Source organism: Cucurbita pepo, chromosome 11, assembly GCF_057944985.1.
Source record: "Cucurbita pepo subsp. pepo isolate OVF chromosome 11, ASM5794498v1, whole genome shotgun sequence".
Taxonomy (NCBI): domain Eukaryota; kingdom Viridiplantae; phylum Streptophyta; class Magnoliopsida; order Cucurbitales; family Cucurbitaceae; genus Cucurbita; species Cucurbita pepo.
The window spans coordinates 478,341-495,485 of NC_141808.1; the positions used below are offsets into that span (position 1 = coordinate 478,341).

General features: G+C 35.7%; 3 protein-coding genes across 7 annotated transcripts; 1 reads left to right on the plus strand and 2 right to left on the minus strand.

Annotated features, from left to right (window-relative positions):
• The first annotated feature begins 677 nt into the window (after positions 1-677).
• On the plus strand, positions 678-6,477 carry LOC111805057 (uncharacterized). Of its 2 annotated transcripts, none has more exons than XM_023689924.2 (10): positions 678-794; positions 1,707-1,882; positions 2,279-2,410; positions 2,501-2,551; positions 3,256-3,352; positions 4,580-4,626; positions 4,974-5,190; positions 5,654-5,783; positions 5,887-5,929; positions 6,229-6,477. In XM_023689924.2, the coding sequence occupies exons 1-10, from the start codon at positions 740-742 to the stop codon at positions 6,301-6,303; spliced, it is 1,023 nt and encodes a 340-aa protein (XP_023545692.1). In that variant the 5' UTR covers positions 678-739; the 3' UTR covers positions 6,304-6,477. The 2 variants fall into 2 exon arrangements, with proteins under 2 accessions (XP_023545692.1, XP_086984481.1); XM_087128355.1 differs by lacking the exon at positions 678-794 and adding an exon at positions 821-1,084.
• Positions 6,478-6,973: 496 nt separating this feature from the next.
• Positions 6,974-13,572, minus strand: LOC111806186 (clathrin interactor EPSIN 1). 4 transcript variants are annotated; one of them, XM_023691566.2, is made up of 12 exons: positions 13,412-13,572; positions 13,196-13,252; positions 13,000-13,051; positions 12,283-12,362; positions 12,109-12,187; positions 11,925-12,008; positions 11,685-11,830; positions 10,665-10,901; positions 10,001-10,188; positions 8,822-9,012; positions 7,607-8,192; positions 6,974-7,362 (listed from the first exon to the last, which is right to left on the minus strand). In XM_023691566.2, the coding sequence occupies exons 2-12, from the start codon at positions 13,234-13,236 to the stop codon at positions 7,151-7,153; spliced, it is 1,896 nt and encodes a 631-aa protein (XP_023547334.2). In that variant the 5' UTR covers positions 13,237-13,252; positions 13,412-13,572; the 3' UTR covers positions 6,974-7,150. The 4 variants fall into 4 exon arrangements, with proteins under 4 accessions (XP_023547334.2, XP_086984480.1, XP_086984479.1 ...); XM_087128354.1 differs by lacking the exon at positions 13,412-13,572 and adding an exon at positions 12,538-12,659; XM_087128353.1 differs by lacking the exon at positions 13,412-13,572 and adding an exon at positions 12,538-12,659 and having other exon boundaries at positions 12,278-12,362.
• An 898-nt stretch (positions 13,573-14,470) lies between these two features.
• Positions 14,471-15,656, minus strand: LOC111804991 (zinc finger CCCH domain-containing protein 20). Its single transcript, XM_023689838.2, has one exon. It carries the CDS (start codon positions 15,562-15,564, stop codon positions 14,644-14,646), a length of 921 nt encoding a protein of 306 aa, XP_023545606.2. The 5' UTR covers positions 15,565-15,656; the 3' UTR covers positions 14,471-14,643.
• Positions 15,657-17,145: the final 1,489 nt, after the last annotated feature.

The following is a 17,145-nucleotide window of genomic DNA, read 5'->3' on the forward strand; positions in this document are numbered from 1 at the left end:
TTTAATTGCCACGTGGAAATCATTTTTTATTTAGATTCGGTATCTTACAGCTGCCATTTGCGAAATGCTAATTTTTAAATAGTTTTTTCAATGGTCAATTTAAAATTTAAAAAGAAAACGAGGTTCCAATTTTTTTTTTTTTTTTTTTTCTGGATAAGAAGGAAGATAAATTAGTTTAAAATAATAAAGTAAATTACATAAATAAGCACGATTAGCACAAAATATTTGGAACCTATCCGCAATTTTTTTTTTTATAATTTTAATCACAAAATAAAGAAAAAATGTAAAACTAATTAGCACGATTGTTTATTTATTAATTTGCCGATTAAATATTTATTATATTTTTCCAGTTCATCATCGTTTATTCAATTTATTTAGGGTAATGAATTGTTTAGGTTGAATAATTTATCTGTAAATATTTGGGTAAATAAATTCTTAATTATCTAGGTTATGCTCGTGTCATTTCATATGAAAAAGGCAGAATATTAGGGGAAAAAATAAAAAATTCTTTCTAAGTTAAAAAAAAAAAGAAAAAAAAAATAACAGTGATAGAAAATTTATCTTTTACTTGAGTAGTCAATTTTGTTGATGAGGTTGAATTATTTTGAGACCTTTCATTCAATATGTTACCAGAAGAAACCGTATTGACAAATATTATTATTAAATTACCAAATTACCAAATTTAGATTCCAAGTATAAAAGCACCAAGTTCAGAGGGAAAATTGAAAGATTCGCTCAAATGGCGAACACTCCTCCTTCTCACCAGACGTATATTCCTCTGCCTTCGGACTCAGGTCACTCTCTCTTTCCCCTTTCTCGCGTTCTTGGATTGAACTTCCATTTTCATTCATGATCAATTTCGTATTGTTTTCTTTGTCTATCTTTCTTCCTTTTAATGAATGCTTCGTTATTGCAAGTTCGTGGTCTATGGATTGACGTGCGATTCTTCGTAGCAAGTTGTTTTCTCTCTTATCGAAGCTTTAATTGCTGTTTGTTTGGCCAATCAGAAATCGTGGAATATACTTGACTGATGTTGGAAACTGAATTCTGATGCAAGAGAATCACAATGATGTAGTTATCAATGGTTAGAGTAGAAGAATTTGTTTGGAAACTTCAAAAGACATGTTGCTCTAAGTATAGGCCTGTGTTTTCTCTATTTCCATCGTTCTTTCGCCTTTTTACGTCACTTGGATTTAGTTCCAGTTGCTGCGGATAGGTTTGGTTTTCTTGATTGCTTTTGCCGCGCACGGTTGCTTGATTGCTTTACCCGCGCATGTTCCATCAAGTTTTTTAGTTAGCATCTTCATTTTTGCTTCGAGACGATGGAATCTTTCTTGTGGTGGATAGTTTGCGCAATGTTTGATATAAAATATAACTGGAGATGTTAATTCTCCCCTCGTTCTCCAGCTCCTGTCCTCCATACGATCATTTCGCTCCAAGATTTTTATCATCTTCCAATGTTTTGGTTTTCTTGATTGCTTTTGCCGCGCACAGTTGCTTGATTGCTTTACCCGCGCATGCTCCATCAAGTTTTTTAGTTAGTATGTTTGTTTTTGCTTCGAGACGATGGAATATTTTCTGTGGTTGATACTTTGCGCACTGTTTGATATAAAATAGAACTGGAGAGGTTAATTCTCCCATCGTTCCCCAGCTCCTGTCCTTCATACGATCATTTCGCTCCAAGATTTTTATCATGTGGATTTCAGGTGAAAATCAGAACGATCCTGAAGCCAACAAAACCTTGGTTCCTATTCATATTGTTACTCATGCATCTCAACTCCCTAACGAATTTGTTGATCCATCACCTGAAAAGCCTCTGGTTGTTGGCTTTGATTGTGAAGGTGTCAGCCTGTGTCGCCATGGAAGTCTTTGTATCATGCAGGTAAATAAAATGCTAAGAACAAATCGCAGTTTTACCATCCTTGTGGAGAGTGAAATTGTATGGCAGAGGCGGATGTGCTAGCTAACCTTCCCAACTGAGGGAGTCAATGGTTCTAACTTATAATTTCATTCTTTTAGTCATCTGGTGATACTGTCAATTCATAGTCCAAGCCGCTTTCTTGCAAGAAAACAACTAATATTATAGCTTAAGAAATTTAATTAGCGCTCCTGGATATTCCTCGACTTGTAGCTATAGTAACTCATCCTTTAAATTACAGGGGTTGATTACTGTCAAAGGCTTGGACATTCAAGAATGTTCAGTTTCTACTTTACTAAAAAACAGTGATTCAAATTAGTTGACATTATCTATAAATCTGTGTTGTTCATTTCTTGGCAGATTGCATTTCCAGATGCTATATATCTGGTTGATGCTGTTCAGGGAGGAGAGGAACTTGTGAAAGTCTGTAAGCCTGCCCTTGAGTCCACATATGTCACGAAAGTTATTCATGATTGTAAACGAGATAGTGAGGTCTCGTCTGAACTTTGTTTCCATTACAGATTGCCGTCACAGAGACATGACATGTTTTAGCTAACGTTGACTCTATTTTTTTCCCTATAGGCATTGTACTTTCAGTTTGGTATTAAGTTGAACAACGTTATTGATACACAGGTGATTATCAATTGTGAGAAGCCTGACACTCTTTACTTGTTTACACCCTTTTCTCATTCATTATATTTTATCTTATTTTAGAGTGCTTAGCCACTTAGTGTGCCAATTCCATGTTACTAGAACATAAGAATATTTTTTGTGCTTTTCTTCTTCTATGTTTTCTTGGATATAAAATGAAACTATCATATCAGGAAGATGGATTCTACTATTCCACTGATCGTTGTTCCATTATTTCTTATCTAAGTTCCTAGAAGTTTTCATGATGTTAATTTTTCACATCTACTTTGCACTTGTACGATTTGAATCTACAGTCTGCCAGTATTTTTATAAATTTATAATTCTACGTACTCATTTTAAAGGTTTATGTAAATTTTCTCTCAATGAACTCTAATCTTAACTTACTATGGATTATGAACTGATTGAAATCTGCTATCTGATAATTTTTAAGGTTGAAAGTCTGCATGTCTTCAAAAAGGAAAAAGAGAGAGAGAGAGAGAGAGAGAGTGGTTATCTTGTGACACAAATGCCAATAAAGAGTATGATTTTCTTGATTTAAAAGAATGATCTGAACAATTCATTTTAAGTTTGAGCTACCTTGTAATTACTTTGGAGCCAAGTGTTTGTATGTGTAAGCTGCAATATGGAGGAAGGCTGAGTTATTTGGACCTTCCTGCTTTAATTTTCAATTGTATTACTTGATTCAGATTGCATATTCACTTATAGAGGAGCAAGAGGGATGGACAAAGACGCCAGATAACTATATCTCCTTTGTTGGTCTTCTTGCAGATTCACGTTATTGTGGTATTATACTAATCCTGGTATCTAGATATTCTCCATTCTTTATCATGGAATTTCATGCATTTTTCTTTTTCTTCTAAATATCTCGGATAAAATTACATATACTCACTCAAAAATATGAACTGATATTTCTTGCCATCTTCAAAAGCAGCAAAGCTTGATTTATTGCTTGCCATCTTCATGTTAAGAAGCTCCATACTTCCTACTTATTTTGGGGGTCATGTTTCCATGAGCTGCATGGTTAATTAACCAGAACCTCCTGCCTGAAAAGGAAAAAAAAAAAAGAGTATAAATTTAAATTTGGAAGCCATCACATGACTAATCCCTAGCGATACGGTGGAGGGACAATAATTGCACTTGGTTAATTGGATCTGTGTCTCTAAGCGAAATTAATCGAGCTTGTGGGTGCTATAATAACATCAACATAAAGAACTTGATTTTAAATGGAAAGGGACCTTCAGAACACTTCTCACCCCTTTCCATCTCAAAATATCGAGCTCTTAATTTCATAGACCAGGTACAAGCTTGAGAATTGTGATAAGATTATATTTGGAAACGTTATGTGGATTGCGCATTCATCTCTCGCATACTTTGTTTCTCATTCTTCATTTTGTGTAATGTTACAATTCTGGTACCAAGGAAATCAGAATGACCGACTAGGAGCCTAATTTTAGAGTCTAAAGGCTTCGTACATTGATTGTGTACACTTAATTGGCACTTGACTCAGTCTTTGTAAGCATGAGGAGGTTAAGTAAAGTATAACCAAAGGGTTCAGTGCTCATGAGGCTTTGTAAGAGAATTGCATTTCATGCATTCTCCATTCAAAACTGTTGCTATTCGTGCTTGTATATTTTTCATTCCTCTTGGTTGCCATTGTAATACCCTTTGTTTCATTTTTCTTTCTTTCCCTTGTTTGTTGCCTGGAAACGTTTCCTTCCTGGAGAAATCTACGTGAGCTTTTTTTTTTTTTTTTTTTTTCACTTTTTTCTTGTTACTGAAAATGTTGGTGGATGGATCTAAATTGTTTGGCATGCTAATTTAATTATCAGAATTTTCTGGTAGGAATAATCTAGATTCTACGTCAAGTTCTTGTGGTCAGTGGAGAAGTTGACAAGCTTTTGTTATATGAATGCATTTCTTTATTATTTTAAAACTTAATGCTTTTTTCTGCTAATGCTTACATTTTTATTCTATATTGAAATAATATGTAATCCTCGCTCATAAATGTAGGTGTATCATATGTGGAGAAGGAAGAGGTCCGCCTCCTACTTAGGCAGGTTAGTTTTTTCATGGTCGTATTGCTGTGGATATTGTTGTATCTTGGCAAGAAGTGTTCTATATATTAAGCATTGTTTTTCGTTATGAGGTATTTTATAGGTCAGATGTGCTTGATTCCTAATTGTAGTATCCTTCTTTTGGAGTAGACAAGTATAAATATAATGTAGAGACATTTCAAGTCCATTGAGTTAACAAAAAGGACATGGAAACTAAGATTATTAGTCTGCAGGTACTGTAATTATGTCCATAATATGATAAGATTCAAAATGTTATCTCGTCATAAAATTATATGCAGGTATCGTGTAATTGTTCCATAAAAACTAAATTCTAAATTTGTATTTGACAGGACCCGAAGTTTTGGACCTATAGACCATTGTCTGAATTGATGGTCCGTGCAGCTGCTGATGATGTACGCTTTCTGCTTTACATCTATCACAAGTTGATGGAGAAATTGAATCATCAATCGCTGTGGTACCTCGCAGTGCGTGGTGCTTTGTACTGCCGGTGTTTCTGCATCAGTGATAATGGATATGCTGACTGGCCTCCTCTCCCTTCTGTTCCAGGTTTTCTTTAAGAACACACCTTACCATGTGCAGTCCATATAATGAGAATAATTCCAAATTTAACATTCTAATATGCTAAGTTGATTAAACTATCATTGCAAACTTTTCAACATAATATGATTCTGTGGTGTTTCAATATTGTTGGCTTCTTTTATGTTATGATTTCACAATTGATATTGGGTTTAAAATTTAAAGTGGCTATTTAGCAGTGTGAGAAATGTTGGTTCACCATCTTTCATTCAATTATCCCAATGCTGCTGGAATCTGCAAAACATCAAAATATGTTAAAAGTTATAATGTTGTATTATCTAATTATTATCGACACATATGGTATGTGGTTTCTGTCCTTAGGGTTCTTAGACTATGTTTCATTTCAAATCTTATTTTTTCATTTGATACGTCTAAAACCTTTTGTTACATGGTCTCAATTGATCACCTTTATTGGTCTTACATGTTTTTTCAGATAACCTTGTAGTAGAGGGCAAAGCTCCTGAAGAAGAAATTCTTTCAGTCTTAGACATTCCCCGTGGAATGATGGGTCGCGTAATTGGTAGGAGAGGAGCCTCAATTTTGGCAATAAAGGAATCTTGCAAGTAATTCATTATCGACAAATCCCTTTAGACTTCATTTATATCCTTTAGGCTAAAAAAATACCATAGCCGTTGTTTTTTCTCACCTTGGGTTCTTAAAATGCAGGGCGGAAATTCTCGTTGGCGGCACTAAGGGCCCACCGGACAAGGTAAGTCTCTCTTTTCATTCACTTCAAAACAGACCACTATAAAGCCTAAAATTGAATGCTATTCTTTGAACTTTCCTGTGAATTTCCTGGATTCCTCTCTCCATTTGCTTCAAATCCCACTGCCTATATAAGACCTCAACACCTCCTTTTGAGTTATTTGTTAAAACCCCCTGGAACAAACAAAGGGGACTCGCTCTGCTTGTCTCGAAGTCTCTGAGTATCAGCCAAAATCCTTTTGAATGTTGATGGACATTGAAAGTTGTTCTGTCAGTAAGATGAATGTAATTGTGGTGATGTAGGTTTTCGTCATTGGACCCGTGAGGCAGGTAAGGAAGGCAGAAGCTATGATACGAGGAAGCTTGCTTGAAATGTGATTGAATGAATATGAAAACCGTGTTGTGATGAAAATGAACGCAAAATCCTCAATATTAAGAATACAGTTTCAGCTGCTAATACTAGTAGATCCCGTATCGAAGGGATTACTTTACATACTTTACAATCTTTTGTATAGGTACAGTAGCTTTGAGAAGCAAATTTTATGTGAAAAATATTATCAAATCAAAATATGAAAATTGAAATAAAACTTTGTTTTTACCTTCAATAAGTTATTATCGATCAATTATTATACTGTTTTTTTAACCATGCATGTATTGTACTATGTTTTTTTTATTGAAAATTTGTATCTTTGAAAGGACCTCTTCAGTGATATTTAAACCGTTTATTGTCTATGAGAGTAATGAACTGAACTCTTTTACCAACCAAATTAAGGGGTAAATTTCAGGAAATCAAGCTCACTAGTTTTCTAGCAACAAGGTAGAGAACCAGTCTTCAAAATGATAGGAATACAGAAATTTAGACAACGGGAGGGAGAAAGAACTAATCGACTCTTGAACAGAAACGTACATAATTCGTACTATTTATATCACACAATCAAAGGTATTTAAACCATTTATATCACACAATCATTTATAGATGGTGTATTTTAGATCACTTCTTGTCCATTTTTATAAAGTTCAATTGCTCATGTCTTACTTTCGCAACATATTTAATAAAAAAAAGAGCACTATTCCTTCATTCACAGTAACTCAGTAAGATATAGAGCATTTTATATTATTATTCAAGGCATTTCCTCGAATCAATTAATATGTGGCGCATATGCAAACGCCACTCTCCAAAGGGCTCGAGGTTTTCTCGCACACTCTTTGCAGATCAACAATAAATTTACTTCTGGAAACCACCAAATTGGTATTGTTGACCAGAAAGTTGTGAAAAGAAATCGTCTCCAATCCCCTGCGATCCTGTCCGACCAAGACCAGACCCTGCACCCATTGCTTGCCCCATGTGATAAGTAGGTGCCGGTCCTTTCTCCCTCTCGTTTGAGAAATCGCTCAGTCCGCCCACCACACCGACATCTATCAGGGAAACCTTCTTGGCTGCAATGCATGCAAGCAACTGATGTATTAACTATTAAGGGTGCTACGAAAACAACGCATACGAGGAACCATCGTTCCCAAATACAATAAATTAAGAGAACTAAGAAAAGATTTCAAAAACTGATGTGAAGTTCAAATACCTATTTAATACCATACGTCCCAATTAGCTCAAGAAGAAAGGAAGAAAGCAGGGAATAAAGAAGAAGGTCAGTGAACGGGATTGTGACAGTTAAGATAAACTTACGAGCGGAGATATTAAGATCAATCAATCCTCGACTAAGTGAATCTGCCCAAATCCCAGACTTGACCTGGAAAGTATTCTTCTTCGCTGGAGCTGTTGAACTGTTGATAGATTTTCCATCTAAATTACTAGATGGGCCACCAACAGGATTCTGGGAAGGTTCTGAGGACACTGGTTCAGAACGCGAAGAAGTTGCACCCAAAAAAACTGGTCCATCAAAAGAGTTAAGTGGAAGAGCAGCAAATGGATCCACAGTTTTACTGTCTCTTTTTGTGCTAGCGAAGTTGGTTTCTGTTTGCACAACCGGCTCAGCAGAGGCAAAAGGGTCAATTGGTGCAGAAACTGAAGCGGGTTGTGAAGCTTTAATGTCTCTTGCTGCACTGGCAAAGTTAGTTTCCGTTTGCACAACTAGCTTAGAAGAGGCAAAAAAGTCAATTGTTGCAGAATCTGAAGCAGGTTGTGAAGCTTTACTGTCTCTTGCAGCATCGGCAAAGTTGGTTTCTGTTTGCACAACCGGCTCAGGAGAGGCAAAAAAGTCGACTGTTGGAGAAACCGAAGCCGATTGTGAAGCGAATAGATCAATCTCAGTCTGTAAAAACGATATATTTTTAATAAAAAAACAAAAGAAAATCAATAATCAGAAAGAGGCACTTGCGAACTCTCCAGTCATTTTCGTGAATATAATTTTTTTTTATGAGATAATACTTATCGACTTAGTTTTTGATGAGCTAATACTTTCATGGATCGAAAATTTTGATAAAGATAATGAGTAGAAGTAAAACGACCAGATCACTGTTAAAACACCAAAATGCTCGTTGGTATATAAAAATAAAAATAACTAGTTGTTAAGGTACCATCCAACTTTCCAAGACAGAGATAATGCTCTTGCTTAATTATTCCTAAAGAGATGCATATAAAAACAGCTAGACAACGTCTAGTTTGGCAGAGATGAGAATTTCTGAAAGATTGGATTTCAATCGCATACCCGAGAATTTCCAAAATGTTACCAAGAAACGCAAGTGCAAAGAAAAAGATGCACAGCTTTTTTTGAGCTAAATGTGATACTATTCTTGAACCAAGAAGCAAGTCTTTAAGTTAGCTAAATGCAAGAAAGTGATTGCAGTAGCAAAAGGAATTTGTTTTTTCTCCTCGTCTATGGAAGAACGTATTCATGGTGGAATTTAATGACGTTACTAAAAATCCAGAAGTATCCTTTACCTTTGATGGGGAATTTGGTTCCTTTTCCACTTGCGCTGAAGCTGATACAAAAGTAGCATCTGCAAACAGATCAACCACCGGAGAACTGCTGTCGGGCTTTCCAGGAGGAACAAGAGTTGGAGCATCCATGAGATCTCCGATTAAACTGTCTCCAAAAAGATCCACCTTTTTGGGGCTTGGTGCAGCAGCTTCTGCCAAAAAGTTCAATTCAGAATGAATTATTCATTTGTTTTTCTAGTGTTAGCCTTTTTAAGGGTTAAGATTGTCTAACCAATTTAGTCATCAACGATATTTCATTTTTCTAAAACGGTAATTTTAATTGAAGATCACAAGATTTCTCTTTTAATATTTATTATTTATGATTAGCACAACTCTCTATTTCTGGATCTTCCCTTGCATCATTAAGTTATCAAATGTAGTTGTCAACGAACTACATGAAATTAATAAGGAAGAAGGGTTTTACTCATCTATGGAAACATCCATCAAGTGATATCTTACCACGATGATGATTTTAGTATTTATACTAGTCCTTATTAGAGTCTTCAACTAGACTACGCTTGTTATAAGCCAATTAGAAAATTTTAGTCGACTTTAGTCAACACCAAGAGAAATAGTTTGATACTATAAATTTCAGATAAATGGAGATACAGTGACAATGCAAGAGAAACCACTGAGAATTTCTATGAACCAAAATCAGCGCATGGTGGATCATATTTCACCTACTATCAAGATAAACAATTTCATAGCGCTCCCTATTTACAAACACAAATTTGTATTATATTAGACCATCTCTCATAATTTATGCATTAAATCAGCGCATGTGGATCTAATTCTATTTTACTCATTAGTTTCAAACTAATTTTATTTTATAATTAGCTTTCCGTTGGTTGTATAAAAACCTAAAAATTATTTTATATTGGAACAATGATCAAGACACATAATGTAAGAAATGGTCAAGGAAAACTTAATTGTGACAATTGAATTATTTAAAAAAGAATCATGCAAAATAAGTACAAAAAAAATTCTATTTTATAGTCCTATTTGTAAATAGTATATAATGTCCATCTACTGGAAAATGTCCACTAGCACCTAAGCTACAAAGCCACGTTCATCATTAATTCACCAATTATCTTATTGCAACAAAAGAAGCACAAACATTTCAGAATTCAAAATACTAACTTGTGGTGGTGGTGGTGGTGGTGGTGGTGGTGGTGGTGGTGGAAGTTCCACGAGGATCAAAATCATCAAAATCTTCGTCAGAATTATTTGTAGGGGTACTAGAACTGAAGGAGGCAATCTGATTTGCAGAGTCTTCCGACTTTTTTGATGGCTTTGATGTACCAAATGATGTTTTACCTTGATCCTTGCTGAAAAAGAATTCTCCACATTATGAAGCAAGGCAACATAAAACTATAGAGCAATCTCTGTCTGTTTATATGAGACGCCTATAATTAAAGATCAATCAATATGAAACTCCACATAACTTCTCCAGAATTTAATAACTCCTACCATAGATGCAATAACTTCTGATCAACTTTTCATTTTAAAAACATCATCCACTGACATTTCTTCAGTTATATAATTCTTCAATATATATAGAGTTCAAACAAAACTCAACCTAAGAACCACGCCTCAAAGGAACAGGCATTGTTTGTTTGCAGAACCTTCTACAAGCATCTTACATCATTTTTTCAATATAAGAAACGATAATATAATTCATCAAAGGAAGAACAATCTAAGGCCACTGGTAGAGACAACCCCCGCCAACAACCTATTTTCTGAATCTAACATCAAATTCAGCCAATAGAATCAAGTAAAAAGGTAATATTCAACAAGTACATACCTGCTGTTTTGTGCAGAACCCTTGCCATAATCCTGCTTTACCCAATCTGACTTTTTAAAATCATCTTGATCATTTTTTTCCTTTCTAAATGAATCCCTGTTGCTGCTCCTATCACGAAATCTATCGCCTCTAAAGCTACTCTGACCTTGATAACTATCACTGCTATAAGAACTACTGCTGCCATACGAGGCTGAACCTGACTTGTAAGTAATTCCAGTAGAAGAAAGTCCGAAGTACCTAACAATTGTCAGTACACTAGTTATTCTAAAAAATCAATTCATGTACAGTGGCTAAGTTCCACCATAACAACCCAAATGGTTGGTATTGAAACAAGCTGAATTTACATGTGGCAACATGAAAAACCAGTCTACTACTAAGTCTCCCTTCAAAGTGGTACATATAAAGCTCCTAAACTTACGGTGCATCTTGTTCAATTGCCTACATCCACTAATATTGGTGTAAAGGAAAATAACTATATGGAGTGAGTTAAATGTATTTATCAGAAAGTCAGCGACTCATAAACAATTTGGCCAAGTCCAATGCCAAATAAGCACAAGATGCTAACGATAAAGATGAGACTATGATTTAGGTAATGGTTGATTGAAGGGAGGGAAAATTTCCTGCAAGCACAAAAAACAAGCTAAAACACATGAATTCAGCCATCGCAAAATATTGACGGAAGTCAAAGATAATGGCTACACTTGTCTTCATTTCGTTGATACAAGCATCTCCAACATATTTAATATAACTGACCTTGCGGCATATTACCATAACTCTAAGGAAAGCTCACAGATTAAAGTCCAAGGCATAAAGATATAGTCCAATGTTGTAGCTGCTACTGGAGTTTATTGTTAATGTCATTTATTAACTACAAAATCAGTAAAGGTTCTACCCCCATTCTTTTTAATATTTTGACCAAGGATCAATTAGTGAGGAAAAGCTCGGAAATATAACTGTCCGTTCGTAGGTAGTAAATCTAGGAAAAGAAAAAAGAATCAGATTCCTTAAATGTTCACTTACTTTTCACGATTTGCAGCTGCTTTGTTTCTCACTTCTTGTATTTTATCTTTATCATTCAAAAGGGCTACAATGTTTTCAGCCTTCTTCCTGACATTTATGCCCATGTCCTTTCCATTTGGTTCAACATGTTCAAAACTCGAGAGCGACTATCCAACATAAACAAAACACAAAATAGAATAAAACTAAGAGTCTCTTAAGTGTTGAGCAGCATCTTAGAGAAAATTTTAGAAACATTGTTACAGATATCTGGAAAGTATGTTCGATAATGTCATCCACTGCACGTTCAGATCCATGTGCCACCAAATACTCTATAACAGCCAAAGCCTGAAGAAGTTGACGACACCACTCATAAGCAAGAGTGGGATGTAAACTACTGTTTTCAGAAAATAAGAACATATATAACTGGGAACCAATGAAGTTTTACCTTATAGACAAGACGCCAATTCTTACCAGTCTCACTCAATCTTGTCCAGAGAACATTCATAACCATCTGAGTTTCAGAACTGAAAAATCAAAATCAATCACGAAACAAAAGTAAGTGCTTGATTGAAGAGGGAAAGAAAGATATGGGAGGAGATGGAAAGAATTGTAACTTTACAATTTCTTTGTAGCTTGCGCTATTTCTGCTAAGGCAGATCCATGAGGACCCCATGGTTCATCATCTGTTGCATCCAGCACCTGTAGCAGTGATGACAACCAGCTATGAAATCACATTCAGAATTTCTATCCTCCAACAATAGAATATTAAATACTTCATTAGAAATTGGTCTGCTCTGAAACTTAATCCATTGTATCTGAAAATGCAAGTCCCTAAGTGTCATCCGGAACATGACCAACCAAATTGAAAATCTACCTAAATGGCACTTGGAGCTCAAACGGATGTGATTGCTGTATGGGTTTGGATGGAATTGAGGACAAGAGTTGGCACAGACCAGACACGTAGCTAATGCTAACCGCCATTGTAGGAGTTGAATGCTACAATATTAAGCAACATCAATATCCCCGAAATACACCTAATTGGTGCTGGAAATTAACAGACCAGTGGTGTGACAGTTTTTAAACAGATATATTTCCTCCTAGTGTGATTGAATTATTATATTTCATCTTTATAGAGGTAGGACAGCAGCAACAAGGAAAATAGCATAAGAAGTATGCAAACTATTCTCCTGAGAAGGGTGGGGGTGGACATTGATAATTGAACAAACGTGTTGAGAGTTTCTTACATCCATTAAGACACAGCAGAGAGAATCCATAACAACAACGAGGTACACATTTAAATCAAGATATCATCGATAAGCAAATGCATTGTTCAAACCTTCTGTTCGATTTCGGGAACCTTCAGGACCTTCAAATTCACCTCCCTCTTTCTGTAACAACGCATAAATAGATCAAATAAAAAAGGAAGTCCCGCCAAAAAATAAAAATTAAAGCTAACAGAAGGCCGTCTTCTATCTAGAAAACTATACATAACGGAGGGGGGATTGATAAAGAACAACTTGTTCGAGCCTCACATTTCACGGACAGTTTGATCGAAAACCTTCATGAAATCCATAATGGATCTGCGAAATCTGTCACACAAGAATTGAACCAGAAAATATGAGAAATTGGAGAACGATCTACGCAATGGATCCAAAAAAAACAAAAAAATAATAATAAATCAACAGCTGATATTGCTAAAACTAAACGATTGTGAACAAAAAAAGAGAAACGGAGAAGAGCTAATGTACCTTTGAGTAGCAGGGAAGCTTCAGATCCTGGGAAAGAAGGAAATCAGGCCTCCGCGATGATTTTTCAACTTTCTTTTTATCGGTGATGGTTGAGAGAAAAGCCCGAACAGACGAGACACCACCAAACCAATTTTCGTAGCGGAATTTGATTGTTTAATTTAAATATAACTGAAAATGTTCCAAAAGTTCGCGCGATCTGAATAGTATATTTAATCTCATGAATATTTAGTCATTTTATATAATTATTATTTTCCAATATCTTATAATTGTAAGACATTCTATTTTATATTTTTTAATTTTAATAAATAAATCAGTTTCTAATATGAAATATTATTTTCAAAATTTCGAGTATAATTCAGGTAATCATTTAAAGTAAATCTTCAATTTTTTTTTTTTTAAATAAAATAGCATATTTAAATATATAAAATTGATATTAAATTATTTTAAATAAATAAAAACATGTTGAAAATTAATTCCAAACATGACAGAAGTGGTTTTAAATTTTTATAAACATCTGTCAAACAAGTTCTTGCTAAATCTTGCAACTCGAAAACACTCAGTGTTGACCACATCGAGAGAGATGAAAGTGCAGGTTACGGCAATTGGTGTAGTGGTGTTAAGCATCCCAAGCAATATAGAGAGAAATCGTAATGTCGACTAGGGATTGTGGAATAAAAGAGCTATAGGAGAATGAAATAATAAAATTAATAATAATAGAGTTATTCTTAAATTTAGGCAGGGAGGGCTCTGGGCTCTACAGACCACGAGAATGATGGCCCTTCTTCTACAACCTTCCATTCTTATCCACTCCAAGTCGTACGGAAGATCCGTCCAAGTCGACAACAAAATATCTTGTCATTATTCGTTGCAGTCATTTGGATTTATTCAATTTTTTTGTTCTTTTTTTTCCAAAATCAAACAACACGTACATTTCAATCGTAATCAAAATTTTCATTACTTAAATTGTTTTATTCCTATTCTAGTAATGAAAAAACCCCTTTAAGGAACTAATTGAAGTAATGTATTAAGATTTAAATCTTACATGAACAAGGACGAGGATTGAGCGGCAGTATTGTGAAGCACGTTTATACACAATATTAACATTCGCCCATTTACAGAAATTAGTAGAAACTTGAAACAAAATACACAAGAAAAGGACGAACAGATTGGATTCACAGAGAAACTCAATTAAAGAAACAATTCCAATCCATGGCTTCTTCTTCCTTCTGGAATTAGTTCCGAGATCCGGCCAATATCAGCGGCCGGACACGCTCCACCGAGTTCTCTCTCATCAATTTCGCGTACATTTGGGCTCGTAGGTTTCTCCCTGATTCTACTCTCTCCATTGCTGGTTCTTCTTCGTTATCTCTGTCCCATGAATCAAATGCGCCGGAGTTTCGTCGGAAATTTGGACCGAAGCCGGAGATCCCCGGATTCGTTTTTAATTCATCGAAGTGGAGATTGTGCATCAATGCGACTAATCTACTGAATGATTCCCCACCGGTGGTTAAAGGGCTGATCGGAGACATAGGCGGCGAGTCCGACGATGATGATATTAGGATGGACGTCGGAGATGATACGGCAGAGGCGGCGATTTCCCTGCCTCGGGGAGACCTGGTGCTCTGTTTCCCTGGGATTCGGAGTTGCTCCGACGAGTGAGCGAAGAAACAGACCCGCCTTCGGCAGCCTGCTCCGTCACGGCACGGCTGAGTCCGGTACCGATCAGGGTGGAGCCAAATTTCGAAAACTCCATGAGCGTACTCACAAGCGTCTCCTTTCATACAACACCCATGACGTAAATCCGGACACTCGGTGCCGGAATAGTTGAACTTCCTCGGATCCCGGCGGCGAGCCTTTTCGCCGGCGTGGGCGTAGGGACATTTGGTCCAATCGTGCGACCTCCCACGTGCGCACGCGCGGACTTTGAACTCGTACATCCGGAAATGGTCGCACGTGAAGGCGTCCACAATGGCCAGCAAGTCTTGATCCTCCCAGAGAGATGAATCGTAGTCCATAACCGCCGCCGTCGGCGAATCGAGCGGCGACACGTTGCCCGCGGTGAAATAGGATGGGATTGCGGCGGCGGGATCGTCGAGGGAGTCCCAGGATGAAATGTGAGGCGTGAGATTGAGAAACATTGATTCGTTAATCATGGTGAATTGTGAGAGAAGGATGATGCAGTGGAAGGGTTTTTGAAGAACGGAATGGGAACTGCCAGTTTTTCAGGCGGAGAGACGGTGGTGGGATTTTGTTTTTCAACCGTGGTTGGTTACTCAACTACCTCCTTGTGTTTTCCCCCTTTAAATATCTAGCGAATCCTTGGGGCATGCTACTCTGCCCGCATGTCCATGCTAATATGATGCACTTTTCTTTTTCTTTTTTCTCTTTTTTTTTTTTTCTTCTTCTCATTCCCTTAGCTTCAAGTTTAAGACATCCTTGATTTGTACTATTTTTTTCAGTTATTATATCATGAGTTAGTGTTTTTAGTTAAATTATAAAATAATTAATTTATTTTATAAAACACCCCAAAATTCAATTAAATTAGTTCGTAAGATTAACCAAATTTTGTATATAATTAATAAAAAAAAAATTAATTAAAGATAGGATTGAACTAGTCGAACTACTGATCAACTAAATTTCAACAAAATAAAACAAAAATCATAAATTTCTGTTATTTTAGTTTTTTCTTCGGTAAACTTTATCATTTTTCGCACAAATGAATTGAGATAAAAGTTAAAAAATTAAATTACCATGGCATAGGAATACAATTTTTTTATATAAATTTAACAATGATAAAAGTGATGGATGAATGGTTGACGTTTAAAAATGAATTTATTTATGGGGAATTAAATTGTGTTTGGGTGTGGATGTCCTATCCAAGTAATTTTAAATAGACAAAAATTGGGGGAAGTGGTTATATTTTATAAGAGGGGGATTTTAGAGGACAAAAGTATGTGTAGGACGTGGACAAATATAATCAAGGTCACATGCTGCAGGGGACACTTGGAGGAGTCGGATGGAGAATAATAATTATTTTTTAGTTTCCATAAAAAGCAAACAAAAACAAAGAGCCTGTTTCTCTCATCCACGTGGCCGAACGTGATGAGTTAAACCTAGATATTTGTCGACGTGGAGGCTGTAACTTGGCGGTGATGGTTTGGTCCTGCATGATTCTTGGCGCCACAAATCAACAACTGTCCACGTGGCACACTTGATCTCTCTTCAGCTTTATTATCCCTCGAGATTCTCATGATCATGACCATTGACCATACCTTCTTTTTTTTTTTTTAAATAAATATTTAAAATTTTTGTAGGCCGATCTTTATCCGGAACGATAGACTTGCGTGTAAATGCTTAGAGGATTATCCACAAGGATATTCCACGTGGCTGATTTTGATTGGCAAATTAGCCTAGTATAATTATATAAAATAATATTATGATGAAGAAAAGTCACACCAAGCGTCTTTTTAACTTTTTAATTTTAGTTTTAATTTTCATATTTTGCTTAGTTGATAAGTTCAAACCTACTTTCATCTGCAAATTGTCTTATTCTTTGTGTTTAAAGTGTCCCAATGCTTTACTAAGAAGCATTAATTTTACATAAATCTTTAGCTTAATATTCCTTTTTAAGCCTCACGTGAATTCATTTCTTAATTAACTTTAATATTATAATTTTTTTTAATAATTATTTACAACTTGAGCCTGTTTAGATCTCTACGAATATTTTTTTTTTT